A 22,551-nucleotide genomic window follows, 5' to 3' on the forward strand; every position below is an offset into this window, starting at 1 on the left:
TTCACAAGCAATATTCTCAGTAGTGGACCATATCTTCAGAGTCACACAGTTGTCTAAAAATATATAATATGCTATACCTATACATATAATACATATATGTGTGGGTATGCATAGCATATTATATATATAGATGCAGATACACATATACATATTTATGAATATAATTATATATGTACAAGATGTTATTGTTTGTTAATATATTTAAATTTTGTATTTTATGTCACATGAATTTCCCAACATAATTTCCATTAGTGAGTTTTCCCTTGTAATAAAAGACAAAAAAGAAAACCAATTGATACTTGTTTTATAGTATGTGTATCATTCCACACTCACATTTCCCTATGTTTGTAACAACAAAAAGACAGGAAAATATTTTCTCATTTCTTCTCCTGAGCCAAGTTGGTCAATGTGGCCATGCAGTAATAAAGTATTATTTTTAAAGTATTTGCCTTGAATCTCGTGAAAATCAACCATCACTCATCCCATTTCATGTCTAACCAATTTAGGAAAAAACCAAACAAACATGCAGACTTTTGGGTAATTCAATGGCTTAAGACTCAAAAAATTTCAAAGATTTGCTGTAAATTGTCAGGAACATTTAGGAGTCCTCCCTGGTTCATTCCCAGAGATTTCAGCCTTCAGAATAAATTTCTTTAATATTAACAATGTGAGATAGGATGAGAAGCTAGAAACATAGCAAGCCCTTCCGCATTTGTAGGAAATGAGGGTGAGTGATTTGGCCAGGGATTTAATCTGTTTTTCATTTTCCTTGGCCTGTAGTATCGATGGCTGACTAAACCTGGGGCGAGCACCTAGGGGTCTGCTTTTATTCAAATTATGGGGCCTTCTGAATGCAGAACAAAGTGACCCCAAAGCTGGAGAAAGCCAAGGTAAGGCCCCTATTTATTGGGAGGAGCCTCAGTCACTGAGGAAGGCAAGTAGCTCTAAAGAGAGCTTTGGGAGCCCTCTAGAGGAGTCAAGCTGACACGCCATGCAGGGAAGCACACAGGGAGACGGGAGGATTTTTATCATGGGAAGAAGCAGAACAAATAAATTATTATTATTATTATTGTTGTTGTTATTATTATTATTATTATTATTATTATAGCTTTTTATTTACAAGATAGATGCGTGGGTAACTTTTCAGCACTGACCTTGGCAAAACCTTCTGTTCCACCTTTTCCCCTCCTTCCCTCCACCCCCTCCCCTAGAGGGCAGGTAGTCCCATACAATCATTAAGACTTCTTAAGAGTCTGGGGGAGCAGATTGTCTTTCATTGATTTATCATACAATCACTTTTATTTTGGTAACTGTGATTTCTTCTATCCCATGTCCAGGCTCCGTGAGGCAGGCACTTGCCCATAAATCTTCCTGAGCCTCAGTCACTTCATCTATAAAACATGAGGGGCTAAACGAGACCCGGGCCATTTTATTTTGTTTTATTTTTTACAATTGCCTCAAGCATCTGTCTCCTCCCATTCATCTCCCACAGTGATCACTTTCACCTACCCACAAATCTGGTCAATTACCAGCCCCCTGCCCCGTCCTCATTCACAAAACCTCTAGTTAATATCCCCTCATCTCACTGCGGAGCCTTCTTCCAGCTGGTCTCCCGCGGCCTCTAGCTCGTTCCCACTCTCGTTCATTTCCTACTCTGCGGCCAACATTATTTTCCCTAACATCAGGGACGGAGCTGGCCGGGATATTCTTCTCTACTGGTTGCCTGTTACCTCTAGAATCAAAGAAAAGTTCTTTTACTTAGCACTTAAAAAAAGTCTTGGGGCTGCAAGGTGGTGCAGTGTGAGGTGGTGCAGTGGGTAGAGCCCCAGCCCTGAAGCCAGGAGGACCTCAGTTCAAATCTGGTCTCAGACACTTAACACTTCCTGGCTGTGTGACCCCGAGCAAGTCACTTACCCCCAATTGCCTCAGCAAAAAAAATAAACAAACAAAAACTCTTTAGAAACTGACTCGATTTCAATCTGTTTATTTATTTTCTAACCTTGTAATTTCTCTGTATGGTCCAGTCAATTTGCTGTTCTTCTACTAGGACAATGGGCTTCCCTTTCTGTGCCCTGACTGAAGCGTGGAATACATCTCCATCAATCTCCATCAAATGCCGTCTCCTAACAAGAGATCTTTCCTGATTCCCCCAGGTAGTACTGCCTCCTTCCCTCATTAGCAGGTGTTGGTTTGTTTGGTATATCTGTGTTGTCTCCCCCCAGACATTAATAAGCTACTTGAGGGCAGCCAGTATTTTTTTTTTTTGTCTTGCCAAGAGCATCTTTTTGTCCAGCAGGATCAAACACAGCGCGAATTTATAACATGCACTTAATGTTTATTGATTGACACTATGATCTTATGTAATCATCATAATAATTAATAATAATAATGACTAGCATTTACCTAACACTTTAAGAACTTTACAGATATCTTGATCCTAACAATGACCCTGGAAAGTTAGATCTTATTATTAGCCTCATTTTAATGATGAGGAAATTGGGGTAGATAAGGATTAAGTGACTTATCCAGGCTCACACAGCTAACGCTTGAGGCAGGATTGAATGGAGGCTTCCTCTCTCCAAGTTTAATACTCTATTCACTATTGTCACCTAGCTGCTTAAATGATGAATGGGTTGTGATCTACAGATCTATTTTGGTGGAGGGAATTCTGCTGTGCTCCTGAAATCATAACTTCCTTCCTGCATTTCTAGTTTTGTTCTATAGGCCCAAGAGCAAACCATTTTCATTAACTGGATACCCACGGTGCCACATGTTTAGTTTAGCTTTTCTGGTCTAAAAAAACCCCAACAACTGTAAATGTTTCATGTGTCATCTGTGCTGGAAAAGTAGTGGTGTGGGAGGGATCAGGGGGGAAAAATGCCAAGAGAAAATACTTACTAAAAATATTTACAAGGCAAAGGGAAAGAACTAGGCTGGTGACCAAAGCATACCAAGGAGACACCCTTGGAAAAAAGCAATTTTCCAAGTCTGGTCTCCAGAAAGGTGGGAACTGCCAATCATAAAAAACAACTTCTTTTGGAAATAAACACCAGTAAGAAACAGAGGCTCTCTTCCCAACCAGATGACAGTTTGGGGAAGATCTTTCCTTTCATCTGATCATGTGGAAATGAATCATTATTATTGTTATTATTTGTGTGAAAAGAACTATTCTGTCCTCAAAGACTTTTGGCTGAAAACCTTCCTGAAATGGCTGTGGATTAGAGAGAGGAGTGTAGCCAAATTCAAGTTTTGTCATGTTAAGGGGGGGTTGTGGGAGGTTATACTATGTATATGGGGGAGGGGGTTGTGGGAGGTTACACTGTGTATATGGAATTTCTCCCTGTAAAAGTTTTAAGAAAGAAATTCCATGATGTTCAGGAAGGGGAAAAAAGGTGACCATTTTATTTAAACTATAAATTTATGATTTTCCTTTTCTTTTTGAAGAGATCTTGCAGTTGGAATGGTCTAACGTCTATGTATACGGTATTTAAGAGAACCTGGGTGTTCACCTGGCACTTGATTAAAAACAGTCTCTCAGTCTCCAGTCTTCCCAACCTCCAATTCGTCTTCCATGTCATTTATAGAAGAAACTCACTTAAAGACAGTTTTCAATCCTTTGCTCAAAAATGTTCCCTGGCTTTCAGTTTCCCACTTTAGCTTTGCTCTCAAGGATCCCAAATATCTTCTCTCCATTCAACTGCTTCCTTTCCACCACAATCCATTTAACTAAACTGATTTCCAGATCACAGATTGCAGCAATTAGAGGGAGCCGGAAGGGATTTTTGAGGTCGGATCCTGCTATCTTTTAACCCACTGCCCCCAACTTAGACCCCGTATTCCTAATTGTTGCTCATTTTATGCCTCTCTGCCTCCAGCTCATACTGTCTATTCTTCTTGCCCTGAATCCATTCCTTCTTCTATTAATACAAATCTTAATCATCCTTGCCGTCCCTTTTCAAAATCCACCGCCTCCTTGAAGTCATTCCTGATTACTTCAGTCCTCCTTGATTCTCTTCTTCCCTCTGACCTTCTGATCTAGACCACTCAAAAGTACCACTTAAGGATCTACTGTTTTGAATTAATTGCTCACTGTTATTTCATGGCTATTTCCCACTGAATGAACTCCCAAACTCCACTGGGTAGTTTTCAAGGCCCTTCAAATAGTTTCCTTGTTGTTCAGTCATTTTCAATTGTGTCTAACTTTCTTGTGACCCCATTTGAGGTTTTCTTGGCAGAGATACTGGAGTGGTTTGCCATTTCCTTTTCCAGCTTATTTTACAGATGAGGAACTGAGGCAAGCAGGGTTAAGTTATTTGCCCAGAATCACATAGCTAGTAAGTGTCCGTGTCCAGATTTGAACCTAGAATGATGAATCTTCCTGACTCCAAGCCTGGCATTCTACCCACTGCTCTACCTTGTGGCCTTAATACTATCTGTCTTGCTGTATCCAATTTTCCCATACTGTTGACCCAAAGCAGATTGATTGTGAATAATGGTCTTTGGTACAAGGAGAATCAAACTTATCACAAGAGCAGGTCATCATAGGGGTCCCAGGTAGAGAGAGAAAGATGTGGAAGAGTTGATTTAAAAAAAAAATCTTCCATGATTAGAGATGGACAACTAGATTAAAGAGAAATATCTCCAAGGTCAAGGTTGATATATAGCTCTAACCAGGGTTAGATTAAGTTTGTGATATTAGAAACATTAAGAGGGAGGCTTCAACACCAAGAAATGTTCAGTTACGGATTCAGGAATTCGAAATCAGGGTCAGTAGTAAATAAGTTTGTTTTTTGCTTATTCTTTTGGACTAGAAGTGTGATTTCATCAGACTTGGGAATTCTGGTGAGGAAACATCTTCTACTAAACCAGATCAATAATTCATCTTCAATGTCTAGTCTTAGAGAGCTGCCTGGGGCACTAAAGGGTTACAATCCCAGGATGACAAGGGGATATGTATCAGAGGTGGACTTAGACCCAGGTCTTTCTACGCCAACTCCATCCTTCTCTCTCCACTGTACCACATCGTGTCTTTATTGGACAAGCCAACAAAGGGAAAATCCAGAGAGAAGAGGAAGTCCATGGCGAGCCAAATGATCAAAGTCCATTCACAAAGTCAAAGACTAAGGCTGGAGTCCAGAAGCAAAAACCAGCCTGCATTCATAAAGTATTTTAAGGTCACAATAACCTAATGAAGGAACTGACAATGCTTAATCTGAAGAAGAGAAGGATATGTAGGGAGATGATACTTGAAAGATGATACATGTCATGAGGTGCTTGATTCCAAAGGCAAAATCAAGAATTGTTTTCAAGAGGAAAATCGAGGTTTGAGGTCTAAGCCCTTAGGCTATTCCAAAGTGGAATGGCTTGCCTCATTGGAGATCTTCAAGCAGAAGCTGAAGGAGCAAAGTCAAGCTTGTCTTAGGGATTCTTTAGGAAAGAATAGGTTGGACTAGATGACCACCAGGATTTTTTGCAACACTACAATTTTGTGATTTTAAAAAAGAAATTAAATGACTTGTCTCTTATGATTTAGAGAGCTCAGAAGACTGAGGACTTGAACCCAGAAGACTCTAGTCTTTTGGGTCCCAATCTAAGACTTCCTTTTCCATTCTGTTGACTTTATAAGTTAAATTATCCTGACAGCATTCCTCTGTAAAACTGGGAAGAAGGAAAAAAAAAACCCACCAGTCTTGAAATAGAACACATCTGCCTGTCTTTTCATAGCCATCTATTTTCATCTGTGCCCATAATGGAAGCACCACATTGGGAAATTATCATTTTATGGTTCCAGGTACTATGCAAGGACATGGCACGTCCAGAACTGGGAAAAGTGACTTAAACAAATACCAAAGAAATTTCACTTGGAGGCAACTACTTTGTATATATTTTTATATGTTCATGTTATGCTGTATGTCTTTATATATGAAGTCATTGCTTCCACCATTAGGTAAGGAGAAGAGTGGCCAGATTGCTTTTGGAAAATGTTGGGTCACTTTCAGAGGTTCCACACTGCAAACTGTTTGAAAAACTCACCCCTGAATGCCAGAATTCTCCTGGTGATGTTATGTGATTATGATCATAGATGGGCTTTATATGATTTGGCTCCACAGATTGAGTGCCGGGTTTTGAGTCAGGAAGACCAGAGTTCAATTCTGCCTCAGACACTTATACTATTAGAAAGATTTGGAAACGGTTGACTATCTGAACACAAAGAATAGTGAACAATGGTTCAATATTACTAGTGCTTAGTTCTAGACTAACATCTTATTTTCCAATTATTTATTACTATTTAACATTTTCAGCAATTACTTGGATAAAGGGATGGAAGGTATGTTTATCAGATTTTTACAAGTGACCCAAAGCTAGAAGAGGGCTAGTACACTATGGTGTCAGAAGCCAGAAAGTTCCTAACAGGCTTCAACAAGATGAACGTTAATAGGGATAAATGTAAAGTCTTACAATTGAGTTTAAAAAATGAATTTCTCAAGTATCAGATGAAAGGGCATCATTAGGCAACCATTTGTTGAAAAAGATCTGGGAGTTTTAATAGACTTCAGGCTCAAAAATGGGTGTGATGTGACATCTAAAAATGCTATCATAATATTGATCTAATTAAGAGAGGCTTAACTTCAAGGAAGAAGGATTTGACAGTCTCTCTGTACTTGGCTCTAGTCTGAGAATATTTATTGTATTTGTTTAATTTTGAGTGTTACAGATCGATAAACTAGACTAGATAAATTGGTGAAGCCTTGGGGGACTAAATCATATAATGATGAATCAAAGGACCTGGGTGGGGATGATCAGCCTCCAGACAAGAACACTCATAGGAGATATAACATCCAAAGCTTAGTATCTGAAAATTTCACGTGGAACAGGGATTACATTTGGTCTGTTTCAGAGGACAGCACTGTAGTAATAAATGGGCAGAAGTTGCAAGTAGGTAAATTGAAACTTGATGTCAGGAAAAACTTAACAATTGTAGATGGCCCAATGAAGAATTGATCACATTGATTAGTAAAGCGTTCTCTGTCACTGGTCATTTCAAAGCAGCTGTTGGATGACAACTTATTGGGTACGTTGTAATGGGAATTGTCTTTCAGGGACTAGTTTGGACTGAATCACTATTGATGTCCCTTCCTGAAAATCCAGGATTCTAGAAAATTATGGTTCTATCAAAGTAGCAGCTCTGTGACCTCTGCCCCCTAAAAATGTTATTTGTGTCCCACTTTCCACTCAAAGGCAGTGAGTGGAAATGACTTTTGTGACAATTCTTTGTGTCAATTCATGAGTTCAGTTGTTGGTTTTGTAAACTTTTTTTTTCTTTTCTTCCTTATTATGATGGATAGCCCTCTGGTAGAGGATAGGGAGAGAGATACAGAGGAGGATACACAGGAAATGTAAAAAAAAAATTTTATATATATATATATTTAATATATAGATGCATATATATATATGTATAATTTATTTTTAAAAAATGGCTTCCAAAACTAAAAAGAGATTCTTTGTATAATCCAAAGATTAAGAGAACATTAGAAAGGAAGCGCTATGGAGCAAAAAGTTAGCAACTATCCAAAACATGTCTAAATATTCCAGAATTTCCCTATGTGGGAGATCTCCAGAACATATCCCTGAATGAGAAGGAAAGTTCTATACTGAAACTTGAGAATGGATACAGAGCATACAAATTATGTTATTTTTTTCCAAAGAAATAAAATTTAAAACATTTAGTTTTAAATATTCATGCTATCTTTTGTTGAATTTGGCAATGTTATTAAAGTTACAATATAAAGCCATAAAATGTAAAACTTACATTTATCTCTCTGGGGTATATACTGAATAAGTCATTCTTTCCATCCAAACAGAGATGTATGTAGATAATAAAAGAGATCTACAAATTTCTTACACAAACTCCTAAAAAAAAAAAAAAAAGAAGCACACCCGCACCCTATAATCAGATATCAATCAGTCATTTCCCTCCCTTTCTGCTGTCAGAATGAAAACTCCTCTTGGTATGAATGGTAGGTACTCTGTGTCCTAGGCTCAGGTGGAAAATATTTGCCTGTTTCTCACAAATTACAGCACGTTCATCACCTAAGCAAGAGCGAAAGAAGCATTAGCCAGAAAAATATACTTACGTGTCATCTATAAATGTTATTCCAAAATATTCCTTTTCTTTGAGATTGAAATGGGATGCCACAAGGTCCAGCAATTCTCTTGACAAAAGTTTGGGCTGTCAAAACAAGGATTTTATTAGAAAGAAGGTTTATTTCCCCCACTTGCAATCCCCTCAATCCAAATAGTTTAAATAAGTTATTTTAGCATTATTATATCACTAAACTATATTTACGTGTTTCTAGTGCTGAATCTGTTTGGACTTGTTCTTTACAAGAAATTGACAGAGGGACATTTGTAGAGTCTTAATCACTCATTTTTATATAATGCTTTCTAGTTTATAAAGTACATTCCTTACAACAATCTAGGGAGATAGGGAGTAAAATATTTTTTATATGTATATAAATACATATACAGAGAGAGACAGAAAGAGAGACAGAAAAAAGGAAAGAGGAGGGAAGAAAGGAGGGAGAGAGAGAGAGACAGACAGACAGACACATACACACAGAGACAGGGACAGAGAGAAACAGAAAAGCTCACAGTCATAGATAGGAACAGAGGCTTAGAGAGAATTGATTTGTCCCTGGCATATAGCAAGGGGAAAAGCTGGGACTCTAAAGGACAGTTTGAAGCTACTCAGTGCCTGTGCTATAAATTACCTGGCTCTGGAAAACCCTCCAAGACAGAGGCTCTTAACCTGGGCTACTTAAGACTCCCAGGTTAGCAACCTCTGACTCTTTAGAATAAAATTTTCAGAGAAGGTGCCATCCTGCACTGGGAGATGGAGTTTCCCCACCAGGAGTTCCCTACAGCAGTGAAACCCCAATCCCTGTTCCTATCTAATGTGCTACAATACACTTCCCATTCAAACATTAGCGATAAGGTTATGCTTTTATGTCTTAATTAATAACAACAAAACCTCACACCTGTCCAGCACCGTATAGTTTTCAAAGTGCTTTCATGACAATTATTTTAATGATCTACTAAACAGTCCATCATCCCTCCCAGAATGCTACAGTGAGGGTGGGCGATGACAATGGGGTCTTTAATGTCTTTTGGGGATTTTCCACCCTTAGCATATTTAAACAGAAGAGGAAGGAATATTTAAACAGAAGAGGCAGTGGTCAGATACTGGGAGGTGACCACGGGACTTGAGCTTCATGAATGATGATGATGGCTGGCATTTATATCGGACTTTAAGGTCTGCTTTACAAATATTATTTCCTTTTACCTCACAACAAACAACCTGGAAGGTAGGTGATTATTTCCATTTTACAGAGGAGGAAGACTTGCCCAGGGTCACACAGTTAGTAAATGTCTGAGGTTGGATTTGAACTCAGGACTTCCTGACTCCATGTCTAGAACTCTCTCCCCTGGGGTAGACAACACTAGAGAGGTGATAATTCCAGTGTTCTCCAGAATACACACAGAACAGTGCTCTGTTCTGGATGCCGTGCTTCTGAAAAGATGGCAATAAGTGCGAGAGGGAGATGAGAACAGTGAAGGGCCTGAGATCATGCCATATGGTGAGGAAAGGGGTCATTTAGCTTAGAGAAGAGGCTGGTCAGGGTGGAGGAATGGTAGCTTTCTTAAAATATCTGAAGGGCTTTCAAGTGGAAGACGGATTGAACTTGTTTTGCTAGATTCCAAAAGGTGGAACCAGCAGCAGTGGCTTAATGTGAGGTACCTTCTGACCCAAAGTATAGGGGGCTCCTTTGGGGGGGAATGCCTTCCCCTGCACTCATGGCAGGTCTGAAGGATCACTTACTCACTGGGTGTGTCATCAAAGTGAGTCCTTTTCAGGTAGGGCTTGGATTAGGGATTCTTACTCCTGGGATCCCAAAGGGATCTTTAGTAAGATTTCAAAGGGGGCTATGAACTTGGCCAAAAATTATACCTTCCATTTCAATAGAATTGATTTCTACTGTAATCCACTAATATTTTATTTAATACATTAAAAAATATTATTTTGATAAAGACAAAATTATTATTATAATTATTATCTATTATTAGACTTTAAGACACTACCACAGGATCTGTGACCCCCAAAATATTAAAAACCCTTGAGTTGCTAAGTTTCTGGGGTCCCTTCCAACTCTGAGATTCTGTGAATCTGCAAACACTGTGAGGCAGGTGGTTAGACATTAATAGTTCTCTTTTCATCAAAAAAGAAATACTCAGATAGTTTAATTTACTCAAAATCATGTGGCTAATGTTAGATCAGGCTTTCTAATCAGGATTATGTCAAACTGAGTATGGCCCTTATTTTTTTTTTTTTTTTTAACACTATTAAGAGAGCTGAAGGAACACTGAAAGGTCTCTGACTTTTCGCTACTGATGATCCATTCGGGGAAGCATGAAGCTAAGCTTTTACCACAGGAAAGGGGCTTATAAGGTTAGATTTGTGGTGGGCTCCATGAAGTCTTACTTCAGCAGGGGTCCTCAAACTATGGCCCTTAAGCCAGATGCGGCAGCTGAGGACGATTATCCCCCTCACCCAGAGCTATGAAGTTTCTTTATTTAAAGGCCCACAAAAAAAAGTTTTTGTTTTTATTATAGTCCGGCCCTCCAATAGTCTGAGGGACAGTGAATTTGGCCCCCTATTTAAAAAGTTTGAGGACCCCTGGTTCAAGGCCACATTTTCATCTGCCTGCTGGGTATCTCCACCTGGACATCATGTCATCACACCAAACTCGACTCTACACCCTCCCAAAGTTCACCATCCTGCCTCTCCACACATGCCCCACTTGATTTCCCTATATTCATGGATGGCACCATCATGTTCTTATTCACCTAAGCTCAAAATTTCAGCGACATCTTGGATCATTCCTTCCCCTTGTACAACTGCCAACTCCTGTATATTCAACTGCTACAATCTCCAACCCAACTAAGATCTTTATTACCTCTTGCCTAGACTACTGACATAGTTTCTCTACTCTCAAGGAGTTACTATTAGGAGGAAGGAAACAAATATGTAATTAAGTAGATGATAAAAAAACACCTGGCAGTCTAGTCTTAGTGGTCAGAGAGCCGATCTAGCATTCTGGCTTCAAGGACCGTCTCTGACACATACTGGCTGTGTGACCCTGGAAAGGTTATTATAATTTTCAGAGGAATAGCTAAGCTATTGGTCAGGGATGGCTGACTCCTTATTGGGGGTACCTTAAACCAGTGAAATGACTAGTTCAGACTGGCTCTTCTGTAATTACTTAAGGACTTTGGACACACTATTTAATCTCTGTGGGTCAGAGTTTCCCTATGTGTAGGAGGAAAAGGTTGTTGGATTATAATATCTGTTCTAGCTGTAAATCTATGATCCTTGTCTAATCCTTCTCAAGGGGATTGTTTAATTCTCCCTAATGAATTTACCTTATTATAACTCATATTATACTTATTAGTATATTGGTTTTATTTCTTCTATGACTCCATAATGCCCTTGAGAGTAGCAACTATGTCTTATCTGACCTTGTAGCTCACTTAGTACCTATCATGAGTTTCTGCATATAATAGATTCCTAGCAATATTTCTTTTATTCATTAATATATTCCCTTGAGAATTATCTATTAAGTACTTAGAAAAGTCAAGACAAGGTATTAGGAAACAAAGATCAAAACAAGATATTCTTTGCCCTCAGGGAACTTATATTCTATGTTTGTTGAACTTAATTCCAAGGTTTTTAAAATGCAAAAGAATTCTTTAAAATGAATGATTCTTCTTCTATTTTCCTTCCTTAAATAGGTTCCCCCCCCCAAAAAAAAAAAAGGTAAAAGGTACAATTTGGGTACAAAAGTCTTGAGTCTTAAGAGCTAAGGGTAAGGAAAGTCTTGGAAAGGGAAAAGGTATAAGATTGGAAATCAGGTGAAGATAGGGGGAAATAGAAGATACACAATTTCAGCCAGATACTGTGCTGTGAAAGCAGTGAAAACAGACAATAGATGCAGACTTGTTCTTCTTCAGCATTGAAAGTCAAGCATCCTAGCACACTGACATAAGAAATCCAAACTAGAAAGGCTTTGGATCCTCTTCAGAGTATTTAAGCCTAAGATAGGATGGGTTGAAAGAACTGAGAAAAGAAGAAGACTCCTAGGGGAGATAGAAAAAATAACAAATAAAGAAGACATTGAGAATTTGTGTGTTATTATGACAAAAGTGGGATTTGACAAACTCTGTTTAGCCCCAGAAAGCACAACAGGAACAAAAGGTGGAAATTTCAAGGGACAATTCTGGATAAATTTAAGGAATGAGCTTTGTATCCACCATCAGAGCTGCCCCAAGTCAGGATGGAGGTACAGCACATTCACCCTTTGTTAAGAGATTTTCAAGCAAAAGTTGAATAAAACTTGTCAGAGATCTAAATATAGAATGGAACTTAGAGGCCATCTAGACCAATCCACTCAATTTACAAGTGAGGAAACTGAACACAGGGAAGTAAAAAGGGAATTCTTTTGAAGTCCATCAATGAGAAATTATTAAGGACTTAACTATATAATAGGCTTCAGATGCTTGTTATCTGTGTGGGTAAGTCACTTAATCTCTGCTTGCTCTAATCCATTAGAGAAAGAAATCACTCCTGTATCTTTGCCAAGAAAATCCCATGGATGGGCTAGTCCATGGGGTCACAGAGTCGGATATGACTGAATGACTGAACAAGGACAACAACAAATATAACAAGCATGTGATAAGCAGTGGGAAAACAAAGAAAAGGACATGTATGGTTTTTGCCCTCAAGGAGCTCATTCTAAATAAGGGCAATGACAACATGCAAATGATCACCTACGCTATAAGATACACACAGTGTTAGTGGAATCTCAGAGGAGAAGGCCCGGACATTGGGGGGAATTAGAAAATTCTTGTAGAATTGAGTCTTGAAGGAAGCTGGGGCAGCCAGGAGGCAGAGAGAAGGGGGACGGCATGGGGGACGGCAAATGCAATATATACATATATACACACACATACACACACAAATGCTATAGCCGTCTTGTTCAGAATGGTAAAAAGAAATATAAAAATGTGCTTAAGTATAGAGATGCGACTAATTAGAAATAAATACAAAATTATGGGGTATTTTTTACTATAAGAAATGACATTGAGAAAGAAATGTTATAGCAGTATAAAAAGTAAATAATGAAAATATATCAGAACAACAACAACAATTTAAAAAAATGAAATGGAATGGGGAGAGCTGTGAGGCAAGGAGACCTCAGTGGGTTATTCTAATAGTCCAGGTGTTAGGTGATGAGGGTCTGCATTAGGGAGGTCAAATCCTGGAAACAGAAAGAAGGGGACATATGAGAGAGAAGGTGTGAAAATAGAAATGACAAGAGTTGACAGCAGAGTGGATATGTAGGGTAAGGATGAGTGAGGAGTTGAAGATGATCGACCAAGGTCAAAATCTTGGGTGTTTGGGAGGATGGTGATAAAATCGACGACAGCAAAGCTGGAGGGAGGGAAGGGCTCACAGTGAGAGGTTGAACTATGTAGTCCCTCTGAGGTCACATTGAACTCTAAAGTCCCAAGAACTCCTATGCTCTTTAGGGGAGGATATCCCTAAAAAGTTGGACCCTACGATATTGTGGCAAGTCATTAAAGCCTTTCTTGTCACGGTAAGATGGTTGACCCCAGAACAAAAGCTGACTTGAACTTGCTGACCCAGGAACTCATTTGAACAAACTCACAGGTTTGAATTTTAATGAGCATAAATTGAAAAGGAGCCTCTCACCTGCACCAACAGTTCCAGTTTTCTGTCATCAAGGAGATGTACTCGGCAATGTCGGCCTTCCGTCATCTGTGGAGAAAGGGGGCGGAGAAGAGTCATTACGAGTGTGGTGGGCAATAGCCACATCACAGTGAAAACTCTTTTAGTCACGGACCTACAGTTCCATCCAGTTTCCTGGAAGAAGGCTACTTCTATGGATGCATATCAGCAACTCATCTATAAATTATCTTCTTAAAGATTGTCACGTTCCTTCTCACATGGCAAGGGCCGTGAACACTGTAAAAGACCCTAGCATATAGAAACACAAATTATTCTCAGTTGCCATCATGGCAAATTACCCAGTGTAATCAAATCTGAACCTGATTTAATGGAATATTGCTCTTTTGGGCTGAAACTAGCAAGACAGGTAGTATTCAACATTCACCCTTGCCAGCCTTGTATTCCAAATTTTTCTCCCTCTCTTCTCCCCACCTCCTCCCTTAGACAGCAAATAATCTAATTAAATAAAATATTTTAAGCTATATTGTACGTTAATTTTCTCTCAGTCTGGTGAATAAGCTAATTCCTGCTCAAAAGTTACCACTAGGAATCAGTCCTCCCTCATTCATGCTCTCATCAACAACAGAGAATTATCATCAGAGATTTGTATATTTCTATGTCTGAGCAGAGAAATGTGTTTTTAAAGATAGAGTTTCCCATGACTTGAACACAAACTCATACTATTTATCCTGTAGACAACTATTTAATAGAAACTAATAATAATAGCTAGTATTTATGTAGCACTTTAAAACTGACAAAGCACTTTCTAAATTATTTCCTTCTTTTTTTTCCTGCACTGACCCTGAGAAGTAGCTGATAATAAATCCCCCATTTTAGAGATGGGGAAACAGGCTAAGAGAATTTTAATTTGTTCCCTGGGATGAAAATCATGTCTTCCTGACTCCGAGTCCACTTGTGGAGTGTACTGGGTAACATGACTATAATATAAGGTGGCAAGTGAAAATCTGGGAGAGGAGAAGGGCAGTGTGCATGACCCGGGGAGAAACAATATTAGCAATTTAATACCATGTTAGAGAAACACAGCAGTCCTGTATCTCTTTGCTTGGATAGATTACACAGCAGGTCAGAGCCCAGGTGAGGTTGTCACCAGCAACTAGGAGCTCTGGCTTAATTCTGAGTCACTCTGGAGTCAATCATTGAACAGTGATAACAGGTAATATGCCAGGTCTTTGTCTTGCATAAAAATGTTCCCAAGTGATCTTTTCATGAATATTCTTCCCCTTGGTATAGTTCCAAATCTCAAAGATTTGGAGCTCAGGTTACCTTGGAAAAGACCACTAGCTTTGGACTGAGGGGAGAGTGATGTTTGAATCTCACCTCTTACACTTTGTATGACTGTGGTCAAGTCACTCAGCCATTCTCAGAATCAGTTTTTCTTGATCTCTAAAATGGAGATAATAATATAACAGTCCCTATCTCATAGGGTTATGGCGAGAATCAAATGAGGTAATTTATATAAAGAACTTTGCAAACTTCCAAGTGCAATATGTCAGCTACTATAGCAATCTGTATTTTGACCACTTCTGTCTTGAGATGAGGATGAATCATTTTTTAATAGGGAACATGATTTATGGTTCCTATTTTTCTGCAACACCATGGCACTGACAAATAAGCAGTACAGTTTCTACAGAATAACTAGCATTTGCACATTGACAGCAGGTTTGCAAAACCCTCAGATATGTTAGCTCATTTGACCCTCACAGCAAACCTAGGAGATAAGCGCTACTATCCCCATTTTATAGTCAATAAATTAGCTAGCATTTAATAAGTGCTCACAAGGTGCTGGAAACTGTCCTAAACAATGGGGATACAAAGAAAGGCAGATAAGGAAACAGCCTGAGGAAGGTTGAGTTATTTGCCCCTGGTCACACAGCTAAAATTTGAAATTCTGACTTATCCCAACATTCTACAGAATAAAAAAAATTATCCCCATTATACAGGCAGGTAAACACACACTCAGATGAATATTTCTAAGTCTTGATACAGGACAACAGAAGATGTCTAGTGATGAAAAAAAGAACCAAAAAAAAAAAAAAACCCTCTTCTAACATTTCCTTTCCAAAGTAAATAAGGAGGTAGAAATGGAAAAAAAAAAAAAAAAAAAAAAAACACACACACACAGAAAGAGCTGAAAAATGAGTTGTCTCTCCACCACACAAAAAGCCACTTTAAGTAATGCCCAATCCAAGTACATTTTCTCCCCTAAAACAAGAAGATTCATTAGCTTTCAAAACACTTTAAAGAAACGGGTTGGGCATCTCTACTTATTTTTAATCTCTTCCCCCACCAATTATGCTCCATTTGAAAGTTTCCACAATGGGAACTATATCTGAGGGCAACAAAATCGCTACCAAAAAGGGAGCATCATAATTATAGCTATAAATGCAGAATCATTTTCTGAAACATGCTGGGACGAGCTTTTGATACCAGCATCAGGCAGCAGCAGATAACAGCCCCAAGTCTGGTGGTTTATGAAATACATAATAAAAAAGAGGGCTGAATCCCATTGCTCTTCTCTTTCTTATTCTCTAGACCCCCTTTGCCTTCATTCGCCAGTCCTCCTCCGGGAATGAGAGCTGGAGAATTTGGCCCCTGGCTAAAGTCCCACCTCAGCCATCAGTGGTCCCGAGTCCACTCCCCAGCCGGCCCAAGTGTGCCTTCAGGATCCCAGAGCGAGTCCCGGTAGCTGGAAGCCATCCATCTGGTCCAGTACTCTTTCCCCCAGGGATTCCTCCCCACAATGGAGAACTGCCAGGAAGGATACGGGACTCCGAGTGGAGGTCAGGTCTAAGAAGCAATCTGATCTAGTGCTCCGGGGTGGGGGACGAGGGGTGGGCAACAATGGAAGCCAGCCTCCCTTCACTTCCAGATTTAAACGTGACCTCCCAGAGAGAAGCACAGATGTGAGGCAGCTGGGGAGAACTGTGAGGTCCAAATGGAGGGAGGACCCTCCAAGACTCTTAACAACAATCGGGGTCAGGAGAAAAGGCAACAGGAAGCAGAAGCCCAGGCTGAGACTTCTGGTTTTGTTGCAGAAGTTCTTAGGAAAAAGGAAATGTGAATGCTTGGGAAGGGATCGGAGATTTGTTTTGACTTTTTTTTTTTTTTTTTAAAAAGATGCTCACCAACTACCAAGCAATGACAGGAGGCTCTCCCACTCTACAGGTCTCAGGGCCACAGGGAGAGCAATATCCTGTTACAGAGATCCTGAAGACTTTTCAAAGATGTTACCCAACCAATCGATGCCTATTTACTAAACAAAACTGTAAAAACAGAAACAAAAACAACAACTTAAGACTTAAAAAGGTCCAAATGCCATTCCAAAGTGCTGCTGATGAAGAAGACTACCCAACTAACAGAGAGGTGATGGGCTCAAGGTGCAGACTGATTTTTTTTTTACTATGACCAGTACAATAATTATGCATGTTTGTTAAAAAGGTTTTTGGTGTGTGTGTGTGTGTGTGTGTGTGTGTGTGTGTGTGTTTGTGATGGGAAAGAGAGAAAAATGTTTTTTGTTCACTGAAAAAAATTAATTGAAAAAACTGGAAAATGTATATTTTAAGTACCTACTATGTGCTGAGCACTATACTAGGCACTGGGGATTCTAGTTCAGAGAATGAGATAATGCCAGATGCTAAGCAATTTGAATTTGTAGTTTTATGAAAAAGACAAACTTTTTCATAAAACTACAAATTTTTTAGCAATATATATATACATATACACACAAACATATATGTTTAGTGCATGTATACACACAATTTAAATACAAGCAACCTTTTTTTGTGTCTCAGGTCCCCTTGTCAGTTTGTGCCCATGGACACTATGGCATTTAAATAGCTACATTGCAAAAGTGTTTGCTGTAGACAGGGAGACAATCACATGCGATCTAATAGCCAGTCTGTCAACTACAGTAATTAGAAAGTAGTGATAATCATAAAATATATTTCTGTAACAATTGTATGATGTGAGGCAACAATATCGTGATTTCTACTGGTGACAAAGTCACGGCTTCAGTACTGCGGTTTGTTGTCTACAATTCTAATTAAAGAAAATGCTAAATTTCAGTTAATGGAAATAAAGATGCAAATTTTTTTCTCATTCAAGTTCATGAATCTCCTGAAATTTGCCCATGTTCTTGACCCCCAGCTTAAGAACCCCCAATATACAATGTAATGTGATAAATAAATGGTTGTTTTAGGAAATGAAGGGGGTTTGGGTTCCTGCAGAAGGGGGTGTTTGAGCTCTTGGGTGTGCACACAACAAACTGGCTACTCCAGGTGAGAACAGGTGCTTTCAAACATCTTATCAGATCAGATAGAGTGGAAGCAATTGGATCTAGGGGCAGCAGGTTGTTATCTGGAGCACTTCTGCTGGGGCATCTTTTTAAATAGTGGGGTTTGATATTTCACCCAAATGATGTCAACCCGAGTTGCACAGAGTCCCTTTATGTTATGTCTGAGTGTTGATTGAATATCAACTATCGAATCCCTGGCAAAGCTAAAGAGCAAGCAGACTGGTCTGACACAGATGTCTCCAAAAGGGTAAATTCAGAGCCAGCTGTGATTTTTTTCTCCCAGGTCCACTGAGTCAAGAGCATCAGCTCTGGGCTGGGTGGTCCCCAAAGCCAGGGCCAATGCCTTCTTTTGTGAGCATCTGGGTCAAGTTTCATGAGGGAGACCCAATAGGGCTTGGGGAGTTGATCACTGCAATTGAGAAAGTGGGAAAGACATAAAAGAAAGCCAAGAGGCTGTAAGCTCCTTAAGGGCAGGGACTATTTTTTGGCTCCCTTTGGATCCACGTGCTTAAAAGGAAGCCTGACACATAACAGGCGCTTAAGTGTTGATTGAGTGACTGATTGAAAAGAGAGAGAATCAACGTTAGCAATTCCCATGCTAATTATTTAGCCTTAGTCTGAGTTCCTGGATAATCCTTCGTGACCAAGACAAGACTTTTTATTAGTCTTCTTCGCAGAATCTCTGTTCAAGTCAAGATGGTCTGCTAATGGTTTTCTGACTGGCATTCCTCTCTAGTCAAAATGTCCTCCTCCAGGCTATACCCCATGGCTGTAATCCATTCCTTGTCCCCTTCCCCACCTAGAATTCTTAACTTCCTTCAGAGCTCCCTCCCATCCCTACCCACTGATCTCCTCCAACCAGTTAGAGCCGGCTCTCTCTTGAAATGCCTTCTAACTCTATAGAATAGCACCTGACCTCACAAGGATCAAAAGAACTAACAAAGTACTGGGGAAGCCATAAAGGAATATACAAGTGCTAGCTGCTATTATTTCCAGTTATCGAGCATCTACCAAACACTTTCTATGTGCTAGACTTTGTTCTGGGCTTTCTGAGAAAGACAAAAATAATCCCTGCCTGCGATGAGCTCAAACTGTAATGAGGGAGATAACATGTCAATAATAGATACACACAAGGTACATCCTACATGTGTATATTATATGTAGCACAAACATATATAAATATATGTGCCCATATGTACGTATGTATGTGTCTATACATGTATATGTGTGCTATATATGTATATAGAGAAATACAAATATTTATGTGTATGTGTATGGTATGTATGTAAATATAAAGAAATATACACATATATTTATGTGTATATGTATGGTATATATATGTATGTAGAGAAACACATTTATGTGTACGTGTGTATGTATGTTTAGTATGTATATGTACATAGAGAAATACACATATCTATGTGTATGTGTATGGTATGTATATATATGTAGAGAAATATCCATACATCTTTATGTATATGTGTATAAATATGTGGTATGTATATGTTTAGATACAATCTAAAAATCACCAAATTAGAAATTAGAAATATATAGAGAGAAAATATAGAAATATATGTAAATACATACAAAGAAATTTTACATACATACACATGTGTGTGTGTGTATATATATATGTATATATATATATATATATATATAGAGAGAGAGAGAGAGAGAGAGAGAGAGAGAGAGAGAGAGAGAGAGAGAGCGCAGTTTGAGAGGAGAAAGGGTAGGGGTAGGATAGGAATTGGGAAAAACTTCCTGAAGACTATGGGATGAAACTTTCATGGCATATGTAATTCCTCTAAGTTTCACGGAAGTCCCTTGAGGGCAGGGATTCTTAAATTTTGTCTCTGTATCTCCAGCATCTAGCACAAGGTAGGGCATATTTCTTGAATATTTTTAATGACTATTTCCTGAAATAAATGGATGCATTCAGAATTTCATCCCTATTTGCATCTGTCTCTTTACTTCAGGAGACCTAAGAGGAATCTGTAAGTTGGGCTTCTGATTCTTTTATTAGTAGGAGAACAGGATGGCACTAATCACTATCTGTGGCACTCCTGGTTCATCACCACACAAATCTGAACCAGCTGGCTATGGCACAGTATTTGTGATTTACAAGGCTGAGACCAGCTCCCTGAGCCCCTTTGGGTAGGATGGGCAAGATGGAATAGAAAAAGCTTAGTTTTGTACTTCCTACTCATGAAGGATGAAAATTTTTACTAAGAAAATCCACATGTGATGAGAATGCTAGACAAAATCTTCAAAGATTGGGGGGTCCCAATCCCCATTTCCTTTTTCCTGGACACATATATTCAGCCATAAGCTCTTTTATTTGCGAAGGTGGAAATAAACAGCATTGGCTGACAGAAAGATCCGATCTCCCAGTAGCGCTACAGGAGTCTTAATAAGCAATTTCAGACATTTTATGCAGGCATTCACTAGTGAGGGCAGCCTCATAAAGGACAAGACTATTATCAGATTACACTCTTGTCCCTCATAAGGTTAATGAAAAGAAAAGCAGAGTTTCAATGAATGAGAAAAAAAAAGAAAAGGAAAAGGAAACATACCAAAAAACTCCACCCATTGTTAAGGCTGAAATTAAAGATGATTAGGACAGGCTTCCTTCTCTGCCTCTAACCACCCTCCAACATATTACAAAATAAATTCTTCTACATTATTAAAAAAAAAGAGCAACTCCCTCACCATAAAAATAACTAATCTAAAAAACAAAAATAAAATCCACTAAAAAAGATATGGAAAGCCTATAACATTCTCAAACTTATAACGAGAACCAAATAGAAGAAAAATCCCATGAGAAAAATCTCAGAAATGAAGGAGAGAAGATATGACAGAAAATCAGGATTTTCTTTTTAAGTGCACAGTTTATATTTCTACAACAAATCTCCATCCCAAAGTCTAAGAGTGATCTGCTCAGCATTTGTCTTTCCTAAAGGCTTCAGGATATGTTTTTTTTTCCCCCAGCTGGTCGTTTGTTAATATTTTTAGACACCACGGTACAAGCTCAGTGATTCTGTAAGCAGCAACAAGTTGGTAGAGGCCGCAGACAGGATAAACAGGAAGAGCCACAAACTGTGACTGAAAAAAAAAAAAAAGCTGAGAAAATAACATTGTAAGCTAAGATTTTTAGTTTCTGTCTAACAACTCCTGGAGAACAGAAATGAAACTGTCCAACACGTTCATAGGAAATGGTGATTTGGGCTCCGATGATTATTCAAAGAGCAGATACCCTGTGATTTGGAAGCAGACTGCTTGCCATTTTCAGTTTCCTCCTTTCCCATTAAAAATAAACTTGGGGAAAGAGAGGAAGCATATCTTTCCAGAGCTTGGAAGACAAATTTGTTTAGCCGAAGAGAATTGTAGGTAACCCTCCATTTTCCACGATTTAGTCTGAAACCTCAAGCAGTAATTTCAGCCACTGACTAGGGCCCAGTTCACAAACTTTACCACAACAGCACCATGAAAATAAGAAGTAAATTGGACACAAATTGAACCTGCAGATCAACTTTAAAGGTGAGTTTGGAGAGGCGATCTTCAGTCACAAGACTGGCTTATTACATTTATGATTAAACTTCTCCCACTCAATTACCAAATCCTTTTCCCCCTTGCCCCTTGCATGAAACTGGTTCTGAATCTTTTTTGCTTAAAAATGGTCATAGGTCACAAATGTAATTAGATTCAGTCTGGAAACCACAGTCTGCCATTAACTAATTGGTGGGTACCACAGCAGCCAAATTCAGCTGGAATTGTGCAGAATTTTCTAAATATTGAAGCCAAATAATTTTTTTTTTAAAAGAGAACTGAATCTCCATCAGTTACCATGGCCAAAAAATTCATTATTAAGTGGCTGGCCTGCTGTGGGTGAGTGTCTCCATACTTAGCTAAAGCCTTAGGAAGGGGACACAATCTGCTGCCAGGATAGTCCTCAAGGACATTTCAGGGCTGCAGAATTCACCAGAGCTGGTGTCCTTCTTTTAAAGCTTCCAGAATCCCTGATCCCTTCTGCAACACAATGAACAATTGGAATAAGGTTTTCTGAGACAGAAGAATAACCAAAGAAATTGGGTGGAAAGCCCACCACCCAATAGATGGCTGTGAGGGATTTATGGGAGAACAAACATTAAGAAAGTTTCACAGGAAGAGATGATATAGATCTATCTGGGATCAAATATTCTCTCCAAACCTTAGTACTGTGGGATCTTGGACAAAGCACTCTGTCACTTAATAAAGTTTCAGTTTCTTCTTCTAGAAAAGGAAAGAGTTGGACAACATGGACATTGAAGCCCTTTTTGTTTCCAGATCTATGATTTAATGACTTTGTCTCTCTATAGGACAAATTTGAAAT

General features: G+C 38.9%; 1 protein-coding gene across 2 annotated transcripts in view; it reads right to left on the bottom strand.

Annotated features, from left to right (window-relative positions):
- Nucleotides 1-22,551, bottom strand: part of FRMD4B (FERM domain containing 4B) — a 350,691-nt gene that overhangs the window by 139,642 nt on the left and 188,498 nt on the right. For both annotated transcript variants that reach the window (XM_051980657.1, XM_051980648.1), the window contains 2 exons: nt 13,832-13,897; nt 8,136-8,230 (listed from right to left, as the gene is read on the bottom strand). In XM_051980657.1, coding sequence (XP_051836617.1) covers nt 8,136-8,230; nt 13,832-13,897 — 161 coding nt within the window. The remainder of the gene's footprint in view (nt 1-8,135; nt 8,231-13,831; nt 13,898-22,551) is intronic.

This window comes from Antechinus flavipes, chromosome 1 (assembly GCF_016432865.1).
Source record: "Antechinus flavipes isolate AdamAnt ecotype Samford, QLD, Australia chromosome 1, AdamAnt_v2, whole genome shotgun sequence".
Classification (NCBI taxonomy): Eukaryota; Metazoa; Chordata; class Mammalia; order Dasyuromorphia; family Dasyuridae; genus Antechinus; species Antechinus flavipes.